Genomic DNA, 22,693 nt, shown 5'->3' on the forward strand with positions numbered 1-22,693 from the left:
ATGAGCCCGGGAGGCTTGCCACCACGAGGAATTCACACATTGGCACACGCGGCATGAGCGGGCGTAGTGAAGGGCATCACGCTTCATGCCAGGCCAGGTAGCAGAGCGGCACTACTTTTGAAAAGTCTTAAGGCCACTCGCATGTCCGGCCAACCGCGAGTCGTGGAAATAGCCGAGGGTGGCTTTCCTTAGACTGCGGGGTATCACCACCTTGAAAGACTCCTGGGGAGCTTCTTCAGATGGGACATAGTGCAGAAGAATGCCATCAGCATCAAGCAGATACGAATACAACGTGCCCGCAGCAATACCAGTCTGCGTCCGGCACTCGGCGCCGACAGCAATACCAGCTGCCCGTTTGCGCCCGGCGGCTTGACCGCCCCGCTCCTCTTGGGAGCTCAGCTCTTTGAGCCCGTCAACAATTTGCTGACAAAACGGATCGTCCTGCTGTGCCTTGAGTAGGTCCTCTCTGCTGAAGACGATACCGGCGGACGTGACAGGGTCTACCAGGTATGCGTCCTCACCCGAGGCGGTCGACTCGAAAGTCACTTCGCCGTTGGGGTTCGCGCCTTTCGACCCATTGGAGCCAGGGGCCCCGGAGTCTACTTGGTGCAACTGCTCATGGGAGTGGCGGACACAAGTGTCGGACGCCAAAACGGGGGCACGCGACAAGGCGTCGGCCACGACGTTCGAACTCCCTTTCCGGTAGCGCACAACAAAGTTGTACCGCTGCAAGGTCAACGCCCAGCGCGCGAGGCGGCCTGAGGGCTCGCGCAAGCGCTTAAGCCAGGTGAGTGCCATGTGGTCCGTCTCCACCACAAATGGCACACCGTCGACGTAGCAGTCGAACTTCCGGAGAGCAAAGACTATAGCGAGACATTCCCGTTCAGTCACGCTGTAGTTGCGCTCGGCGGCGTTAAGTGACCGGCTCGCAAAGGCGACTGGCCGGAGGACGCCGTCGTGCTCCTGAAGCAGTACCGCCCCGAGACCCAGGTCGCTCGCGTCCGCTTGGACAACGAACTCCCTGTTGAGGTCGGGCAGCTTCAGATCGGCTGTGGCCACTAGAGCTTGAGATAGAGCCGAAAGGCTCGCTCTTGCTCTGGCCCCCAGCTCCATCGTGCCGACTTTTTCAACAGCGCGGTCTAGGGCGCTTGGAGGTCCGCGCAGTTTGGGATGAACTGTCGGTAGTAGTTCACCATGCCCAAAAAGCGCCTCAGGCCCTGAATGTTCGCCGGCGTCGGGTGCTCCACAATGGCTCGTAACTTCTCCTCGCACGGCAGAACGCGACCGCTCTCGATGGTAAAGCCCAATAGTGAAATGCGAGTCTCAGCTATTTGAGCCTTCTTCGGGTTCAAGGTCAACCCGGCGGCACGCAACCTCTCGAGGACGTCCTCCAAGTGGCGGAGGTGCTCCTCGAACGTTCGAGAGAAGATGACGATGTCGTCGAGGTACGCCATGGCGTGTTGCCATTTAGTGTCCCCGAGAACGCGGTCTATCAGTCTCTGGAACGTAGCTGCAGCTCCAGAACAGCCAAACGGCATGCGGGTAAACTCGTACAAACCTCTGTGGGAGGTGAACGCAGTTTTCTCCGCGTCAGCCGGCTCCATCTGAACCTGCAGGTAACCGCGGCTAGCATCCAAGGTGCTGAAGTAGCAAGCACCGCCTAGCGCAGCCACGATCGAGTCAACGTTAGGCATAGGATAAGCATCCTTCCTCGTGACCTCATTCAGCCGGCGGTAGTCCACGCAGAGCCGGTGAGAGCCGTCTCTTTTGGGGACCATTACCACCGGTGAACCCCAGGGACTGTTTGAGCGTTGGACAACTCCGGTCTCAATCAACTCATCCGATGCCTGGTCAATTGCTTTCCTCTTTGCCGCACTGACAGGGCGAGGATTGCATTTCCACGGTTGTGCGTCGCCTGTGTCAATCCGGTGCCTCACCAGAGAGGTGCAACCCGGGCGTTCCGTGAACATGTCCCTGAAACGTGTCAACAGCGACGACAGGCGTGCCTTCTCATGTGTCGACAAGCTGTCCGGCAAAGGCGGCAGCGAGCGATCCGAGCTGCTGCTTACCGGGGTGGTCACCGGCGTAGCCGAGACCTCGTCCACCACGGTAGAGCTATGCTCGAGAGAAAGCGCTAGGCACGGACCGGCTACGGGGACGGCCGGAAGGGCCGTCCCCGTAGCCTCCGCTCGCGACGTCTATCACGATACCCGTGTGCGCGAGAAAGTCGCGACCAAGAATCACGGGCACGGAAAGACCCGGGAGATGCACGAAGCGCTGTCGGCGCGCGCGATTCTCCCAGCACACAACCAACCGCGCAGCGCCGCACGAGGTGGCGGTACCGCTGGCGAGATGGAAGGCAGTGTCGCAAGCTCGAATGCGGACAGAGCGGTCGCGCAAATGAGCCATAACCTCTTCGCCGAACAGCGAGATCGAAGCCCCGCTATCCAGCAACGCCGCAAACTCTCGACCAGCGATCGTAAGGGCGATGAATGGCGCCGGCGTGGCTGGAAAGTCATGTCCAGTGCGACACGCCATCGGTGCCAGAGGTTGGGCTACACCCCCATGCTCTCGTACTGCTGTAGCCGCCGGCGAGGGGGAGCTCACCGACGGCTCACCCCGTTTCCCGACGGGCGAGCAGGCCCTTGCATCGGGTGGGGCGCGTTGCAGGATCGCGCGGTGTGGCCACGCTCATGACAACGGTAGCAGACGACGCCTTTTCCCCCATCAGTGAGGGATTTTGGCGACCCTTGAGAGCTAGGAGGCCTCCGTTCGCTAGCCGCAGGGGGGGCTCCGCGATCGGATCTCTTCTCGTGCATTGGGACACGGGGGTTCCGTTCTCGTTCGCCCTGCAGTGCAAAGGGGCACGCCCGGGCGTACGAGTACGGGTCGAGCGCGCGGTCCGAAACGTCCGGCGCGTCTCGTTGCTCTCTCACGGCCGAGGCCACCTCGTGATTAGGGGGATTACGGGGTGACGAGTCACCACCGGCCCACGCACAACGAGGCTCGAGAGAAGCGGACGGCGGTGGCGGCGGGCGGTAGGCTCTCGCCGCCAGTATGTCGCCCTGAATACGCTTCGCATCGGAGGCCAGCTCGTTCAGGTTACGATAACGGGCGCTCCGAAGGTAAGCGGCGAAGGTTGGATGAGCCTGGCGAATGGCTCGCTCTACCTTCTCAGCGTCTGATGCCGTAGGGTCGGCAAGCAGGTAGAGTTCCTGCAAAGCCCGGACGTACTCGAGAAGAGATTCGTCGGGATGCTGTGTTCGAAGCTCTAGCTCGCGACGCATGCGGCGCTCGTAGTCAAGAGGAAGGAATTCGCTACGGAAGAGCGCCCTAAACTCCTCCATCGAACGAGCCTGGTGGCCGACAAGTCGGTACCACCGCGCCGCTTGGGCTGTCAGCGATACAGGCAATACGCTACCGAGCATAACGCTGTCGCTCAGGCCCATCGCCCACTGATAGCGGTGCAGCGCCTCGAGGTACTCTGTGGCACTCATGCAGTCCGAATAACCGCTGTACTCAGGCAGAGGTACCCTTAGGCTACTCGGTGCGCCTGGCTGAGGGGACTCGAGGCCTCCCTTTACAGCACAAGGCTGCGAGCGCGCCGCTTCCAACAGGACGTTTAGGAGCTGCGCCGCAGTTGCGTGCAGCGGCGATTGCTCCGACGCAGGCGCGGCCGTAACAGGGTCGCGCGCCTGTTCTCCGGCATGCACGTCAGACCGAAAAGGGCCAGTAAACGGCATGGAGGAGTGTAGGGTTGTTTCTGCTCCGACGGGCGCATGAGGCCTCACACGATAGGCAAGCGGATCGACCGCGGAGCACGGTGGCCCACGTCTGTCGAAAGTACCGCCTACGTGAGTCTGAGGCATGCAAGCGTCGGGAAACGCGGCGACGTTGTCGGCCAAGCGAGCTGGCTCGCGCACGACGTTGTCAACCCTTTGCGCTCCTGACCAAGATGGGTCAGTGAGAGCGTGCATGCCGACACCTAAGTGGCCTAGGTAGGAAGGCTCGGGTGCGGCGGTTTGGGCCGTCAACTGCGTTGCTGACAAGGAAAGGCCAGCGAGCGGAGACTTCGCCGGGGACGGGCCCGTAAGTGCGTGAGTCTCGAACAGCTGATACAGCCCGTTACTGGCTTGGCTAGGACTGTGGTCTTCGTTCAAGCGGCTCGCATCACCTGTAGGGGGCCCCGAAAAAGGGATCTCTCCCGGTGAACGAAAGCAGAGGGTCGCCGAGAGGGCCGTACCCCGTGCTGTCGCAGCCGTCCGCCTCGAACGAGATCAAGCCCGTCGCCACAGGATCGAACAGGAACGAGCACCTCGAGGGGGTCTGCTCTGAAGCCATGCCGAAACCAAGTTGGGCACCAGTTATGTGGAGATAGGTTTGCGAAATGCTTACCCTACGAGGCGACCGTGAAGGGACGCGACGTTCTCCACTGCCGCTGCGTGCGACGACGCTGCGGCCGGCTTCGTCGTTTTCTCCGACACGGCGCAGAAACCACGCACGAGGCAGGGTAACAACAACAGGGGGTTTATTAACCCAAGATGCAGCACAGTGCGACACTCACGGGCTTGCAGGCCGTATAGGGAACTCCGCAAGACCGAGCAAGTACGCTTGCCAACGGCGCGACGACTCACGCACGAGGGCCGAAGTCGAACGCACGAACGAGAAGCCGCCTGCTCAGCAGCACGTCAACCTCTCGTCAAGGCCTGAGAGCATCTGACGCGGGCAAGCCCGCGCCAGACAGAAGCGAGCTCAAGGGGGAAGGGGGTTGTCACTGGCGGCCAATGAGGACAGGCGTTGCGCAGTGACGTAAGCTAGCTTGATGGCGTGAGCATGTGAGCATGTCGAGGCATGCCCGGACGCGTGCCCGCGCGCCGGGAAGTGATGCACGGCTCGCACCAGACAAAGAGGCCTGGCGCTGCCGCCGTGGTCGCCATACTGCCAATTAACGGCGGTCCCCGGCGCTCGAGCCGCGCGAGCCCAACACACGCGCTAGCTGGGGAATGAGGCGCCAAAGGGGTGGGCGCGCTCGATTCCCACAAAGTGACAAGTCTTAAGGTGCAAATCATGACAGGCATGTCATGTAAGGCAGCAGGGGCGTAGCCAAGGGGGGGGGTTGGGGGGGTTCAAACCCCCCCCGAAATTTTTCAATTTTGCTTGCGTATATAGGCACGCACACATACAAACACACGCACGAACATACATAAAGTATGGTTGAACCTGTAGTGTCGCCGCCGGAGGTACCGTCCGGCGGGCTAGGAAGGCGGCTCAGCGCCGGAGCGCCCGCAGTTGCGTCAAGACAGCCGGAGAACGGGAATGGGACTGTAGTTTATTTACAAAGAGATTTGGTCATACGATTTCGTACAGGGAATACCCGTTGTGTGGCGCTCTGCGTCACACAATCAAAACCGAAACTGGTAAGGCGCGACACCACATCATCTCCCCCTAAAACGGAAAGGGGTTGTACTCTGTATATGACATTATACAGTGGTAAGGCACTGAAAAGTTTGTATGAAGTAACACGTTGGCACACAATCCTTAAACATCTTGTAAGAAAATGTGCAAAAATAAGTAACATCATTATACAATAGTTATCACATGTAGGAATGTATTCTTTATTAGGACAATATGTATGTGACCAGAGTTGACGTAGTTTGACTAAACTTGATGTAATGGATTTTTATTTTTATTGCATGAGCCCATTTATGAACTAGTATAAGTAGTAGTTAGGAACTTAGTGTCAGTCACATGTTCCCCAAAAAGGATTATGTAGTAAGTAATATATGAAAGTAGTATATAAAGTGGTGTATAAGTATGTGAAACATGAGTATTATGAAGAATATATATATCAAGGAACGTAGTCCTTGTATCGAGTCGGCTTTCTTCGGTGCCGTTTGGGACGAAGGGATCGGTCAGTAGAAGAATTTGAGCCTTGGGGCTCAGCTACACGCTCATCGGAGAGCGAATGCGGCAAAGTTTCAAGATTTTCCGTAGGCGGCATGTTAGTCGACGTATCTATCCCCCTTTCGAGAAGCGTTGCATTGGGGCTGGGCACATCAGCCGATTGTTGTGAAGGTGCCTGCAAGGTGGTTAGTGGAAGTCGCACTAACTGTGGAACTGCAAAAGAACATGGAGGTGAGGAGGAATTATGTTGTTGCATAGAAGATGTGTTAGGTGGAGGACATGAATTCTGCTGTGGAGTTGCATTCTGCTCAGCATGAACAACTACCAGCTTTGATGCATTCCAGACGTTGCCATCACTAAGGCGAAAGGAATTGAAACCAGTTTGACTAAGGATTGTATAAGGACCTCTGTATTTATTCTGCTTTCCTGGCAGACGAACTTTAACTCTGAGGCCCACCTGTAGCTTAGGAGGTTTTGCTCCACGCTTAGAATCAATGCGTTGCTTAGTTGCCTGTTGCTTGTGGAACACTCGTGTTCTCACAGGATCCAAACTTGGCGAAGGAGCGGAAGAGTTTGGGTGTAACCCTGCAATGTCAATTCCAGAACGCGGTTGGCGGTTATGCAGAAGTTGTGCAGGCGACAAGCCTGTAGTAGCTTGAGGCGTAAAGCGATACGTGCCTAAGTACTCAGTTACAGCTTGTTTCAGTGGGCGGCATTCAAGTTGAGCGAGCTGAATTTGCTCTTTCAAAACGCGGTTGAAGCGTTCAACTTGACCGTTAGATTGTGGATAGTAGTTCGAAGAGCAAAGATGCTGTATGCCTCTGTCGGAGAGGAACTTCTCAAATATTTGAGATTTAAATTGTGGACCGTTGTCCGTGACGATTGCTTCTGGGAAACCTTCCCTACTGAAAAGTGCTGACAGAAATGTAATTACTGCGTCAGAAGTGACTGCATGGGTAAAGCAAACCTCAGGCCACTTAGAGTGGTAGTCAACTAATGTGATTGCAAATTTGCAGTCGAAAGGAGCACGTTCGAGTGGACCGACAATGTCCATGCCTAGCTTTTCCCAAGGTTTGTCTGGCCATGGAACAGGCTGTAAGGGTGCAAAAACTGGTTTAGCAGATTTATCTGCTGTTTGACATACGACACAGTCGCGAACTGTACGTTCAACTTGGCTATCTAAGCCAGGCCACCAGTATCGTTCTCTAAGTCGCTGCTTAGTCCTGACAATTCCAGGGTGACTTTCATGAGCCAACTGTACGAGTTTATTGCAGAGTGAAGTAGGAATGCTTGCTCTGTCTGCACGGAAAACTAAGTTGTCTACATAGGACAGCTCATTTCTGATTGCAAAGTAGGGCAGTAGTTCTGGCCGAAGAGATTTCTTTTCTGGCCATCCGTTCGCAATGTACGGAATTACTTGTTGCAAAGTAGTATCCTCAGCAGTTGCTGCCTGTAGATCAGCTTTACTGATGCATGGAGTGACAAGTGAGATTATCTCTTCTTCCAAGTCTGGAGAGACTGGAAGTTGCAAAGGCAGACGGGAAAGTGCATCTGCTACAACATTATTTGAACCTTTGCAGTACTGTACAGTGAAGTTGTAGTACAAAAGTCTGGCGCACCAGCGTGAAATGCGTAATGGGCGTCGGCCCTCTGATCCAGCAGAAAGTAATGTAGTAAGTGCTTGATGATCAGTGCGTAACGTAAAATGTCTACCCCAGAGGTATACATGCCATTTCTCGCAAGCAAAGAGGCATGCTAAGGCTTCACGCTCACCAGTAGAATATCTGCGTTCAGCAGGTGACAAGGCTCTCGAAGCAAAAGCAATTGTAATTAACTGGTCACCTTTGCGTTGTTGAAACACAGCGCCCAAACCTATGTTGGAAGCATCAGTCGTTATGACTATCGGAAGCTTCTCGTCAAAGAGTTGAATGACTGGGTTTTCAGCCAGTACTGCTTTAATACTGTTGAATGCCGAATTGGCTTCATGCGACCAATTAAATGTTTGGCCTTTGCGCAACATGGAGCGCAGTGGTTCAACAACGTCAGCATAATGAGGAATGAACTTTGAGTAATAGCCAGCGAGACCAAGAAATGAATGCAAGGATTTACAATCTGTAGGAGCAGGTGCATTAACGATAGCATGCACTTTGGACTCAAGAGGAGACAATCCTCTGGCACTGACATTGTGTCCTAAAAATTGGATTTCCTGGACAGCAAAGACACATTTGTCGTTGAGTTTCATTCCTGTGTTGCTTATGCGGCTTAGTACTGCTTGTAAATTAGCATCATGTTCAGCACGCGTTCGACCCCAGACCAAAATGTCATCTAGGTAGCATAGTACTCCAGAACAACCTTTCAAGATGTCTGACATCATTTTCTGAAAAACAGCAGGGGCAGATGCAAGCCCGAAGCAGACTCTACGGAATCTGAACAAACCATCATGCGTTACAAAAGTGGTTAAGTCCCTACTTGATTCTGACAAGTTAACCTGATGGTATGCTGATGCAAGATCTAGCTTTGAAAAGTAAACAGCACCTGTAAGTTGCTGGAGAAGTTCTTCGATGTGGGGCAAGGGAAACCCATCAATCACGATAGCTTTGTTTGGTTCACGCAAGTCCACACAAAGTCTTAAGGAACCGTTCTTTTTCTTCACCACGACCAGTGGAGAGACCCAATCTGATGCTGAAACACGTTCGATGACGCCTGCATTTTCAAGACGGGAAAGTTCATCGGAGACTTGTTGTCGAAGCAGGAATGGCAATCTGCGAAGCTTGGCAGCTACAGGTTGCACACCTGGGCGGCGTTTCACTTCGTGCATGTAGCCTTTCACCAGGCCAAGTTCCTGGGTGAAGAGGTGATGAAATTCGGACGGAGCATTAGCAGGAATTCTTGGAGTTGCTGTACTTGAAACTTGCGAGCAGGACAATGTAGCGCCGTCGATGTGTATGTGGAGGCTTCGAATGGCGTCCAAACCGAGAAGTGAAGAACCTTCTTTTGTCACGTAAAATGTGACAGTAGCAGTGGTATCATTGTACCGGACGTTTGTAGAGAAGTATCCGACATGGGGAATGCATTTCTTGGAATAGTCCTGAAGGACAATGTAGGAGTCAAGGAGTCTGGTCCCCGGAAAGTACTGCTTGAAATCTTGTAAGTTCAGCAATGAGACGGTCGCACCGGTGTCAACGAGAAAAGGAATGTTGACTTGGCCAACTTGAACAGAAATCTTCAGTGGTGAAGGACGGCTGGAGCGTTCATCAACGTTGAGAATAGTAACTGTATTTGTTACTGCAGTATCTTGCACTTGAGCTACGTTTGGTTGCGAAGTTCGGACATTTGCTGAGCGGCAGACAGCTCTGAAGTGGCCTCGTTTTCCGCAGGCAGAACAGGTGCGGTTGCGGGCCGGACAGTTTGCAAAATTTGCGTAATGTTGAGACGATCCGCATCTGTAGCAGAAATTCGATTCGGAGCGGTGCGGTTCATTCTGCTGTGCCGCAGAGTCCGATGAAGAATGAGGACGGGTGTCATGTTGCGAGCGGCCATGTTGGCTCCCTCCCGAGTTCTGTCGGGGAGGCCGGCGGCCATGATTCTTTTGTTTTGGTGGAAAGGAATGTGAAGTGCTTTGGCGGCCATCTTGCGTACCCGCTTGAAATCCGACCCTCTCAACTTGCGCGTTCGCGAATTCCTGCATTTCGAGTTCGGTACGCTCCTCTTCTTTGGCAATCTGTATTGCTTGATGTATAGTAAGGGTAGGTCCCAGCTGCAGAAGTCGTCTGCGGACTTGTTGTGCGGTTATTCCGCTGAAAAGCTGGTCGCGGACCATGGCATTGACGGAAGTCCCGAAATTGCATCTGCTGGCCATCGTCTGTAGTGCAGAAACATAATCAGTAACGGATTCCCCTGGTAACTGTTTGCGCAGTTTGAAATAGTGACGCTCTAGAATTTCATTGCTGGGCGCCTTGAAGTGATTCTCGAGCAGCGTGAGCGCTGCGATGTACTCATCTTGCGTGCCTTCGTCCCGAGTGCCATCTCCGCTCCCCGCCTGTTCCTGGGCAGCTTGTAGCGTCCAATAAACATCCAGGCCTTCAACTCCCAGTGCATTCAGCAGGAGGCTCTTCTTCAGAGCGGGCCGGGCGGTGTCTCCGGCGGCAACGTCGACGTACGCCTGAAAGACACGGCGCCATTTAGCCCAAGGCACGGGAGGAGTGCCCGGAGTTTGTAAAAACGGCGGAGGAGGAATAGCGGCACTCATGCTGGAAACGTGGTTCACTGATGAGTCGCAGTCGCTGGTGCCAGCAAGCATTGGCAGTACGTGCACAGGGTGTGGCCGCAGTAGGGTGTGGCCGTAGTCCGTGCAGCTTGCAAGTGGGGTGGTGCCCCGTAATGCGGCGGAAAATGCCGGCGAAGTATGTACAAGGCTTACATTGTTTTCACCTCGTCGCCACTTTGTAGTGTCGCCGCCGGAGGTACCGTCCGGCGGGCTAGGAAGGCGGCTCAGCGCCGGAGCGCCCGCAGTTGCGTCAAGACAGCCGGAGAACGGGAATGGGACTGTAGTTTATTTACAAAGAGATTTGGTCATACGATTTCGTACAGGGAATACCCGTTGTGTGGCGCTCTGCGTCACACAATCAAAACCGAAACTGGTAAGGCGCGACACCACAGAACCCCCCCCGAAAAAAATTTCTGGCTACGCCCCTGTAAGGCAGGATTTATCATGTCATGGTCTGGGGACGCTCGCGGCCGTTTAACTTAATGAATATGCAACCAAAGTGGTATTCTGTGACGTGACTGTATTGCGAACATAAATGACAGGTGGTAACATGAAAATCATGACATACATGTCATGTGCGCTATCACTTAGGTGCCACGCTCATGGCGAGCTCGCGGTCGTTTCGCGCGCTTGATATACACCAAGATTGGTGTTGTGTAACGTGACTATATGACGAACATTTATGACAGGTGACAGTAAGAAAATAATGACTTGCATGTCATGTGCGCCATGACTTACGTGCCATGCTCATGGGGAGCTCGCGGTCGTTTCGCGCGCTTGATATGCACCACAATTGGTGTTGTGTGACGTGACTATATGCCTAACATTTATGACAGGTGAGAGTAGGAAAATAATGACTTCCATGTCATGTGCGCCATGACTTACGTGTCACGCTCATGGGGAGCTCGCGGTCGTTTCGCGCGCTTGATATGCACCAAAATTGGTACTGTGTGACGCGACTGTATGACGAATATTTATGACAGGTGAGAATAAGAAAATAATGACTTGCATGTCATGTGCGCCATGACTTTCACAGAAGATTCCACAGAAGTTTCAAGACGTGGCGTGGCTGTCTGGTAGGATACCTGGCTGCCACACAAAATGCTTGGGTTCGATTCCTGCTGGGATCTTTATTTTACTTTTTGCATTGGTCAGGTCAGCGCTGCCGATGTTCGTTTTTCTTTAGAGCGAGCGAGCGGGGACCTTTATTGAAAAAGACCAAATTTGGCCCCGATGAAGGTGCCCCTACATGAAAATGCAATAGAGCGAATGAGGGACCTCACGGAAGCCGCAATGTGATCCTAACGCAGTGGTCAATAGATCCACTCCCGGTGTTTGAAGCTGGAACTCGCCACGGTTGATTTTATTGCCCTCTGTAGCGGTTTGTAGAACTTAGGAGTTTCTGCGCCCTGGCGTGGCCTCGACCGGCTTCGCCTGACGCCAGCGCCGCCAAGTGTTGGATACGGCATGTTGCAGCAGCTAACGATAAACAGAGCAAGGGTCGATTTCATTGGTAAATTTCTGTTTCTATTCCGCCTGGCCGACGGGTCGAATACACTAACTTGGCTGGTCCGTTTTCCCCACGTTTCGCTCGTGGCTCCATTCTCACGCACGCCCATAAAATTCCTTGCCGTATGCCTATCTCGGCAATGAGTCATTGCGTGCGACAGATCACGAGTTAAATCACAGCTGGCGCTCGACAGAAATGAGATTTTGGAAAGTAGAGCAAACGCAGACTCATGGCGTTTGTTAAAGTTGCACAATCAATCAATCTCAAATGCGATGTAGTAGTTCATGATCTCATTAATTGATGTTCAGAGAGCGGGATTCAGACTGTTCTCGCAATTTGGTGTTCGCCTTCCTGTTGAGTTCACGCTGCACTGAAGATGCGGTGTCGGAGCGTTAATTCGAACTCGAAAGGTGCGCGAGCTGTTGCACGCAAAGGTTCATTGCCGAGATAAGCATATGGCATGGAATTTTATGGGCGCCCGCGAGGACACAGCCACGAGTGAAACGGTGCAGAAACGGACCTTTCAAATGAGCGTATCTGACCCACCCGTCAAGCAGAAGCGAAACCGAAATTTACCAGTGAAATCAACCCAAGCTCCATCTATCGTTAACTGCGGCAAACATATTGCGTCCAACGCTTGGTGGCGCTGGCATTAGTCGAAGTCGGTCGATGCCACGTTGCGGAGCGTCCGAGTTGATCGTGCTGGCGGCTGTACACTGTCGCTGTAACGAAAGACGGAGTGAGTGAGTGACAACTTTATTCATCAAGGGGTGTGGGGGAACAACTGAAATCGTATGCCCACACAAGGTTAGCCCTTGCAACCACGAACATTAGAAACTGTCCACAGAAGTGGAGCGGAAAAAGTAAGTTAGAAACGGGCATTAATGACAAAAAAATTACACCATCTCCTGCTAAAGGGGACCAGAGGCGATGCGTAGCCGGAGCACTTGCACGATCGCGTTCCGTTGGCGTTCGCTAGGCATGCTACCGACCTCACGTCGTGGAACGCGAAGAGGAACACTGTGCGCGTCGTGTCTTCCCTCTAGCCTGGCCGCTAATTCTCACAGGGCGTGCGGGGAACGTCGACAGGCGCGCGAGAGAGAGGCAGCGTATGAGAGGAGAGAGAGGAGGAAAGGACGCGCATGCGCTGGCCCTCATCGCTGCGCTGCGCAGGAGAGAATTTCACCATGTCGAGCCCGCAGGCAAGCGCTGGACTGAATGCGCGCAGCGCTCTGCCATTTGAAGGAGAGGAGACTAGAGGAGGAGAGTAGCGTATGCGCCGTGAGATCAGAAGCGAGAAAGCAGGAGAAGCACAAGCAGGTGCTGGTAGAGAAGTGGAGAAAGTAACGCGCAGCTGTCGGAGAGAGGGAAGGAGGAGAGTCGCGCATGCGTCGTGTGAGTGCGGACTACCACGCTGCGTGCGGATGACCACGCTGCATTATATACCCCCGAGCAAGAGATACTTCGCATCTAAAAAAGGAAAAGATGACTGCCGAATGAACATTAAAATTATATCATCAACATTTACGGCTACCTATAATAATACTCCTTCACTCAAAGCACAGAACACCGTAGACAAGTCAGCTCTGTACGTCCTCTTTGCAATCAGTATTACCAGGCAGCGAAACATTTCTTCCATGGACGCCTTATATATTGAAATTGATGATAATAGAAAGCTTTCGGGTATGGGCATTTTGTTGCGAAGTGCTTCAATTACGGCATTAGTACTAACCGCCCAGCTGTGACTCTCGAAGCAGCTGCACATATTGTGGGATGCTATGACAGGGACGACCAAGGCGAATTAGAAACACCACGCCACTGCCTGAACCAGTTGCGTATATGTTTAACCAAAGCTCATGGCTAAACTCCAGCGTAGGTAGTTGAAGTATAACTAAACAATGCGTGGCATGAGTAACCGCGATTGAGGCCTGAAACCTCCACTCTGCATCGTTACTCAAGAGTGTTGTTTATGGATTGGTTACACGCAAATCGCTAATCCCAGACTTTTCGATACTATCTCAGCCAACTAGGGCCGCAAATGTCCACCGGCGGACTACGTGATTCATTGGTTCCGCCTGCCAACACTCGCAGTCAAAGTTGCGTTTCTCGGCCACGGCATGGTTGGTACAAGAAGGCATTATTCATTCTTTTATAGCTTCGCTATACCATCGCGCATAATCTAGCTCGTTAGTGGTACATTTTAGCATCGCGCTTTTCCTTAAATAACACTGGTGGAAGTCTGCCCATATCGATGCAAAATACACCACCACATCCAATGTAGTGATCTGTTGCATACTGACAGTTAGGTAGCTCCAATTATAAAGAAAAGTTCATTATGGGCTATTTTCAGCGAAGCTGCCATTCTACGAGCACACAACTGGGTAGGAATGTTTTGGTACGTTTGGTCACAGGCCTACCACGCGTACGTGCATAGCTCCCGCAGTCATAGCCACTGCAACTTATGTTGCAGTGGCTATTAGAAAACTTCGACGGAGATATTACCACTGTAAAAAAATGGCCCTACTTTACAACAATATTTCCCAGTATATTGTGACCGAACACTTTTTCGGAACTTCAAAACGATATTTCCGTTGGACGGCCAGTGCGGATGGCCAGTTCGTTTTGTAGAAACCGTTCAACAAGATATAGGTGCCGTTGTACTTAGAAAACAGAAGATTTCATAAACCATGCTTGTACTTATTGAGTGAACCGGTAAGATACGGGTGTGCCAATAGTACGACAACAGAAGGCCCCTACTTCTGTATCTGTATTCTACGAGCCTGTGACATGTTCATTTAATAAAGCCGGTTGAATCAGCTGTGCAATACTATTCTTGAATAAGAGACGGAGGTGGGCGTTTCATTTTCAGACAAAACGAAAATATATTTGCACACACAAAAAATAAGCGAAGCGGAAACACTAGAATCAACAAAAGGTAAACTAACAGCGTCAGCCTGACCACAAATACATAGAGCTCTCCTTAAGGGGGGACATGTTGTGTGGAGATATTTTCTGTATCTTATGTCCAAACCTGATGAAATTAAATAGACTTGTTTGGTTTTTCATGCTGATTTCAAATATACAATAATTTTTCTTGTAAGCAAACTGGTTTACGAGATACACAAAGCTGGCTCTCTATTGTTTCCGGAGACAATAGGAGAAAAGCCGTTCAGCAGAAAGTGAATATTATCAGATAGCTAGATACTACTATATTTTTCGATGGAGGCGAAAATGTCTGAGGCCCGTGTACTTAGATTTAGGTGCACGTTAAAGAACCCCAGGTGGTCAAAATTTCCGGAGCCCTCCACTACGGCGTCTCTCATAATCATATCGTGGTTTTGGGACGTTAAACCCCAGATATTATTAGATACTACTATATGCAATAAGTGCAACGCTGCAAACAGTTTTCAGATCGGATCATAACTAGTCATTCTGCAGATGATCGAAATTCAATGTTTGTACCATGACTACCGTAAAGAAAAAACAAAATAAATTTTAAAAAATCTATGAGCAGAAAATTAGAATTGTGCTCTCAGCACTTTGTGATACACAGCTTGGGCTTTATGTTAAAAAAGTAATTACAGCTCTAGCTGTTCTAAATCATGATGCATCACTCCGATAAGCTAAATAAATGACCCAAAAACATTTAACGTTCAGCTCGTACACGTTGCACAGATCTAAACTGCAGGTGAAATACTGATCTTTTAAGACTTCTCTCAGGCTTTACATGCGAAATAATAGCTGTAGATGTCAATAATATAATTTAAAAAACACTTTTTTCTTTGATGATTTTTTTGACTCCACAAGCTATGTCCCCCCTTAAACAAGGGAAACTTATCATAAGCCTAAATTTCGTGCAAGTCCACACGCTAATGTCGCCAGGAGAGTCCTGATGTGGAAACAGAGTGGTACGGCTCACCAACGGGTTGGACACATGAGCAGTCAAGTGAGGAGGACGCGGTGGTGAAAGTCTCCAAGCTCGGGCCCTCAGCCCGACGGCTCACTCCCGCTTCCGGTGGATGCCGTCATCGGCGGTGTTGCCTCCCGGCCGAGCACCACAACCACGCCATGCCGGGGCCTCAGCAAAAGCCATGCCGGTAGAATGGTTGCCAGGTCCGCATGCAGGCCTGCACCGGCTAGGTGGACACCTTCAAAACCCGGGTACAAGCGCCCGACAAGCTCGCACTCCGCACCCTAGCCACGTTCTTCGAACAGCCAGCACAGCTCTTCTTCTTTCTCCTTTTCGGCGCAGTGGCTCTCGGTGATTTCTTTATTTTGCGTTTTTTTTTACGCTCCGATGTTTGGCGCACTCGCGCAAGTACCACGCTGTACGTCGTGCTAGTCGTATTTGCTGTTCCAACCATCGGACGCACTACACTCGCGCATTTTAATCATAACAAGAGTCCCCTTTTCAAAAAGCTTGTTTTTCGGAGAAAAATAAACTGCAGTTCAGTGCGCGACAAATCACTAAGCGTCGTCCATACACAAAACATCCTTAACAAAAAAACAAAAAGAACACAGTAGTAGGCTTGTGTTTAGGGAACTATTACAAGCTCACAGCCAGCTTATGTACTCGGCCGCAACATTTTCAGAGCCTTAAAAAATATGCAAATTTCGGCCACAAGAAAAGATTACTTTCCTGCCAATTTCGTAATTTCGGCACTTAGCAAAAAAAAAACTGTTAATTTCTTGGTCACATATTTACTCCAATCAGAGAGGAACTAAAATTCTATCTTATGAGCATTTTAATTCTTTTTTATGTTGACAGGCGTTTGAGGAAAAATATCACAAACATGGTAAATAAAAAAATTACACCATCTCCCGCTAAAGGGGACCAGGGGCGATGCGAAGCCGGAGCACTTGCACAATCGCGTTCCGTTGGCGTTCGCTGGGCATGCTACCGACCTCGCGTCATGGAACGCGAAGAGGAACACTACGCGCGTCGTGTCTTCCCTCTAGCCTGGCCGTTAATTCTCACACGGCGTGCGGGGAACGTCGACAGGCGCGCGAGAGAGAGGAGGAGGGGACGCGCATGCGCTGGCCCTCATCGCTGCGCTGCGCAGGATAGAATTTCGCCATTTCGAGCCCGCATTTCAGAGGAGCCAACCAAGGCAAGCCCTGGTCTGAACTCGCGCAGCGCTCTGCCATTTGAAGGAGAGGAGACTAGAGGAGGAGAGTAGCGTATGCGCCGTGAGATCAGAAGCGAGAACGCAGGAGAAGCGCAAGCAGGTGCTGGTAGAGAAGTGGAGAGAGTAGTGGAAAGACAAGTGGAGAAAAGTGGAGCAGCTGTCGGAGAGAGGGAAGGAGGAGAGTCGCGCATGTGTAGTGTGAGTGCCGACTACCGCGAATATCGTGGGTACAGCGCAACATCAGAAGGAAAAGAAAACGACACACAGGAAAGAGCGCTGACTTTCAACTAGACTTTATTGAAGGTGCTTCGGCCGCTTTTATACATGGTGCAGGTACCGTGCGCATGCTCTATAACACGTGTGATAGTATGTAAGATTACGCTAACTAAGAAAAGAATATTCTATATCGGATAAGTGAAGAGAAGGTGTACTAATGCACTGATCCGAGGCCTTCCTGATAAAAAACGCTTCTATAATTTCTCTTTCATGCTTCGTTTTTGCTTTTTTCAGAAACCTTGTCTTATGGAATACAGGACTGCACTTGCATTCCTTGCAATGTATGGCCATATGGCTACCATACCCATTCTTGACGTTGTACGCATGCTGCCTAGCTCGATCATTAAAACATTGCCCTGTTTGACCTATATATAATTTTCCACAGGTTAACGGTATCTCATAGACAACATTTGATTGGCATTCTGTGAAGCTGTGCTCATGACGTATATTACATGGTCGATCATTCTTCTTGCAATTCAGGACACACACTTTTGAAAGCTTGCACGGGGCGGAAAACAACAAATTGATATCATATCTGGTTGCTATTTTCTTTAAGCTGTGAGACACCTTATGTACATAGGGTATGACATGCAATGGTCTTTGATCCTTTTGTTTTCCCTTTGGTCCCGTGTTTTGGCGCTTTACTTTCTGTAGGAGGCTTTCGCAAACGGGTACGACGACGCTGTTGGGGTAGCCAGCAGCTTTTTGTTTATCAATCTGCGTAGTGAGACTAGCCTCAGCCTTGTGCTCACACGACTTATGAAGGGCGGCCTGAATACACGTGGTGGCAATGCCTCTTTTGATTACCTTTGAATGGCCACTGTCAAAAGGGAGGACATTCTTAGCGCTCCTAGGTTGATAGCACCAGCAAGTATGCCTATTGTCAGAGAATGAAATGAGAACGTCTAAATATTGTATGCACTTGTCTTTTGGCAATTCAAATGTGAAATTGAGCCCCCATGAGTGCTCTTTGAAGACATTGAGCACGGCCGTAACTTTATCATTAAAACACATTTGTCCGCTCTCTTCAACAAGCACAAGGTAGTCGTCAACATAACGATACACTCGGCGTACAGGCACACATGCAAGGCTCGCAGAAATGCGGTTGTCTATTACGGATAAAAAGATGTCACAAAGAAGTGGGGCTAGTGATGAACCTATACATATGCCGTTGCGTTGGATTAAGAATTGCCCATCGTGGTTGATGGTTGTCGAACTAAGATAAAATTCTAGGAGCGTGATAAAATTGTCAGAGTTCAAGCCTATAGCGTTCTGAAACTGCGGCTCCTGTTCTTCAAAACACTTCCGCACTGCACAAAGAAGGCCATCACGTGGAACTGAGTAATAAAGGTCCTCAATGTCTATTGAAAATCCCACGACGTTGGAATGGTACCCCATCTGTAGTTCCTGGACCAGTTCAGTGGAGCTTCTTATTAGGAACGGATCTTCAAAAGTCAGCTTTTTCAATTTGTCCTGAAGAAACTGTCCTACATGTTTCTGCCATGACGATCTCTCCGAAACTATCACTCTGAAAGAATGCTCCGGCTTGTGCGTTTTGCAAGAGAAAAAGGCCTCCAAGTAGCCTCTTTCAGACTTGCCCACTAGCTTTCTTAGTGCCTCCAAATTCATGTCCTTGGTCAGCTTCAGCGCTTTTCTTTTCTGCTGTTTGGGGTCAAATTTTATGGGCTCGAAATGTTTGTTAATAGCCGTGGCTGCTTTTGCCTGAAATAATTCTTGCGGAAGCACCACGAATCCGCCTTCTTTATCGGCCTGTATCACTTCCAAATTGTTATCTTTCATATAGGTGGCAATCTTCTTCAGCGGCAGTCGTGGGGATTTCTTGTAGTTAGTTATGGCACATTCAACACTCTCCGCTATGAGATGACTTCTTGCATCATCGCTAGCTTTTTGTCCCAAGCTGCGTGCCATGGCCAGCTGCTGGTAAGGTTCCAGTCTTGGTTGAAAACTGTACTTCGGCCCTTTTTCTAACACCTTTTCAACTTCGTTTGGTAACGTTGCTCCGCCCAACTTCGTTACTTTGCTCAGCGACGTTTTTGTTTCTATTTTTTGGCAAAAATAGCAGGGTACGTCTCCAAAGGAATTCGGCAGTATTACTTGCTAGGCTTTTGAAGTGACGCAGTCTTGCCTTCTCGTACGGAGGATCCTTTCCTTCAAGAACTAGGACATTAAGCCAATCGTAGTACATCCGAATTTGTCGCCACTTTTCCGATTTTATCACTTTGCAAATCCTTTTGGCGTGACCCCAAGAAGGTTGAACGAGACCGAAAAAAGCACCAACCTCAGGAGGTGCGATCCCCCTCTTCATGTAGTAGGCCAGGGTGCGTGACTGGCATGTCGTGACGGCTATCAGGTCTACGCAGGTGAGCACCGGGTCTGCGGCAGCCGAAGAAGACAGAACAGAGCCCAATGTAGAAGAAATTTGCAGCAACAAGAGCTTGATTTGGGCGAGTTGGTTCATGCTGAATATCGTGGGTACAGCGCAACATCAGAAGGAAAAGAAAACGACACACAGGAAAGAGCGCTTTTTATCTTTTTATCCGTAATAGACAACCGCATTTCTGCGAGCCTTGCATGTGTGCCTGTACGCCGAGTGTATCGTTATGTTGACGACTACCTTGTGCTTGTTGAAGAGAGCGGACAAATGTGTTTTAATGATAAAGTTACGGCCGTGCTCAATGTCTTCAAAGAGCACTCATGGGGGCTCAATTTCACATTTGAATTGCCAAAAGACAAGTGCATACAATATTTAGACGTTCTCATTTCATTCTCTGACAATAGGCATACTTGCTGGTGCTATCAACCTAGGAGCGCTAAGAATGTCCTCCCTTTTGACAGTGGCCATTCAAAGGTAATCAAAAGAGGCATTGCCACCACGTGTATTCAGGCCGCCCTTCATAAGTCGTGTGAGCACAAGGCTGAGGCTAGTCTCACTACGCAGATTGATAAACTAAAAGCTGCTGGCTACCCCAACAGCGTCGTCGTACCCGTTTGCGAAAGCCTCCTACAGAAAGTAAAGCGCCAAAACACGGGACCAAAGGGAAAACAAAAGGATCAAAGACCATTGCATGTCATACCCTATGTACATAAGGTGTCTCACAGCTTAAAGAAAATAGCAACCAGATATGATATCAATTTGTTGTTTTCCGCCCCGTGCAAGCTTTCAAAAGTGTGTGTCCTGAATTGCAAGAAGAATGATCGACCATGTAATATACGTCATGAGCACAGCTTCACAGAATGCCAATCAAATGTTGTCTATGAGATACCGTTAACCTGTGGAAAATTATATATAGGTCAAACAGGGCAATGTTTTAATGATCGAGCTAGGCAGCATGCGTACAACGTCAAGAATGGGTATGGTAGCCATATGGCCATACATTGCAAGGAATGCAAGTGCAGTCCTGTATTCCATAAGACAAGGTTTCTGAAAAAAGCAAAAATGAAGCATGAAAGAGAAATTATAGAAGCGTTTTTTATCAGGAAGGCCTCGGATCAGTGCATTAGTACACCTTCTCTTCACTTATCCGATATAGAATATTCTTTTCTTAGTTAGCGTAATCTTACATACTATCACACGTGTTATAGAGCATGCGCACGGTACCTGCACCATGTATAAAAGCGGCCGAAGCACCTTCAATAAAGTCTAGTTGAAAGTCAGCGCTCTTTCCTGTGTGTCGTTTTCTTTTCCTTCTGATGTTGCGCTGTACCCACGATATTCAGCATGAACCAACTCGCCCAAATCAAGCTCTTGTTGCGACTACCGCGCTGCGTGCGGATGACCACGGCACGTTACATACCCCTGGGCAAGAGATACTTCGCATCTAAAAAAGGAAAACATGACTGCCGAATCAAGATTAAAATTATATCGTCAACATTTACGGCTACCTATATTAATACTCTTTCACTCGAAGCACAGAACACCGTAGACAAGTCAGCTCTGTACGTCCGCTTTGCAATCAGTATTACCAGGCAGCTAAACATTTCTTCCATGGACGCCTTGTATATTGAAATTGATGATAATAGAAAGCTTTCGGGAATGGGCATTTTGTTGCGAAGTGCTTCAATAACGGCATTAGTACTAACCGCCCAGCTGTGACTCTCGAAGCAGCTGCACATATTGTGGGATGCTATGACAGGGACTATCAAGGCGAATTAGAAACACCACGCCACTGCCTGAACCAGTTGCGTATATGTTTAACCAAAGCTCATGGCTAAACTCCAGCGTAGTTAGTTGAAGTATAACTAAACAATGCGTGGCATGAGTAACCGCGATTGAGGCCTGAAACCTCCACTCTGCATCGTTACTCAAGAGTGTTGTTTATGGATTGGTTACACGCAAATCGCTAATCCCAGACTTTTCGATACTATCTCAGCCAACTAGGGCCGCAAATGCCCACCGGCAGACTACGTGATTCATCGCTTCCGCCTCCCAACACCGCAGTCAAAGTTGCGTTTCTCGGCCACGGCATGGTTAGCACAAGGAGGCATTATTCATACTCTTATAGCTTCGCTATACCATCATGCATAATCTAGCTCGTTAGTGGTACATTTTAGCATCGCGCTTTTCCTTAAATAACACTGGTGGAAGTCTGCCCATATCGATGCAAAATACACCACCACATCCAATGTAGTGATGTGTTGCATACTGACAGTTAGGTAGATCCAATTTTAGAGAAAAGCTCATTATGAGCTATTTTCAGCGAAGCTGCCAATCTACTAGCACACAACTGGGTAGGAATGTTTTGGTTTGTTTGGTCACAGGCCTACCACGCGTAAGTGCATAGCTCCCTTAGTCATAGCCACTGCAACTTATGTTGCAGTGGCTATGAGAAAACTTTGACCACTGTAAAACTGTGAGATATTACCAATGTAAAAAAATGGTCCCACTTTACGACAATATTTCCCCGTATATTGTGACCGAATACTTTTTCGTAACTTCAAAACGATATTTCCGTTAGACGGCTAGTTCGTTTTGTAGAAACCGTTCAACAAGATATAGATGCCGTCGTACTTAGAAAACAGAAGATTTCGTAAACCATGCTTGTACTTATTGAGTGAACCGTTAAGATACGGGTGTGCCAATAGTACGACAACAGAAGGCCCCGTCTTCTGTATCTGTACTCTAGGAGCCTGTGACAGGTTCGTTTAATAAAGCCGGTTGAATCAGCTGTGCAATACTATTCTTGAATAAGAGACGGAGGTGAGCATTTCATTTTCAGACAAACGAAAATATATTTGCACACACAAAAAATAAGCGAAACGGAAACACTAGACTCAACAAAAGGTAAACTAACAGCGTCAGCCTGACCACAAATACATAGAGCTCTCCTTAAACAAGGGAAAGTTATCATAAGCCTAAATTTCGCGCAAGTGCACACGCTAATGTCGTCAGGAGAGTCCTGATGTGGAAACAAAGTGGTACGGCTCACCAACGGGTTGGACACATAAGCAGTCAAGTGAGGAGGACGCACTGGTGAAAGTCTCCAAGCTCAGGCCCTCAGCCTGACGGCTCACTCCCGCTCCCGGTGGATGCCGTCATCGGCGGTGTTGCCTCCCGGCCGAGCACCACAACCACGCTATGCCGTGGCC

At 50.0% G+C, this 22,693-nt stretch overlaps 1 protein-coding gene across 1 annotated transcript; it reads right to left on the reverse strand.

The window, feature by feature from the left end:
- Positions 1–5,773: 5,773 nt before the first annotated feature.
- On the reverse strand, positions 5,774–11,196 carry LOC119395137 (uncharacterized). Its single transcript, XM_037662425.2, has 4 exons — positions 11,181–11,196; positions 10,325–10,449; positions 9,913–10,066; positions 5,774–6,489 (listed from the first exon to the last, which is right to left on the reverse strand). The coding sequence occupies exons 1-4, from the start codon at positions 11,194–11,196 to the stop codon at positions 5,849–5,851; spliced, it is 936 nt and encodes a 311-aa protein (XP_037518353.1). The 3' UTR covers positions 5,774–5,848.
- Positions 11,197–22,693: the final 11,497 nt, after the last annotated feature.

This window comes from Rhipicephalus sanguineus, chromosome 5 (assembly GCF_013339695.2).
Source record: "Rhipicephalus sanguineus isolate Rsan-2018 chromosome 5, BIME_Rsan_1.4, whole genome shotgun sequence".
Taxonomy (NCBI): Eukaryota; Metazoa; Arthropoda; class Arachnida; order Ixodida; family Ixodidae; genus Rhipicephalus; species Rhipicephalus sanguineus.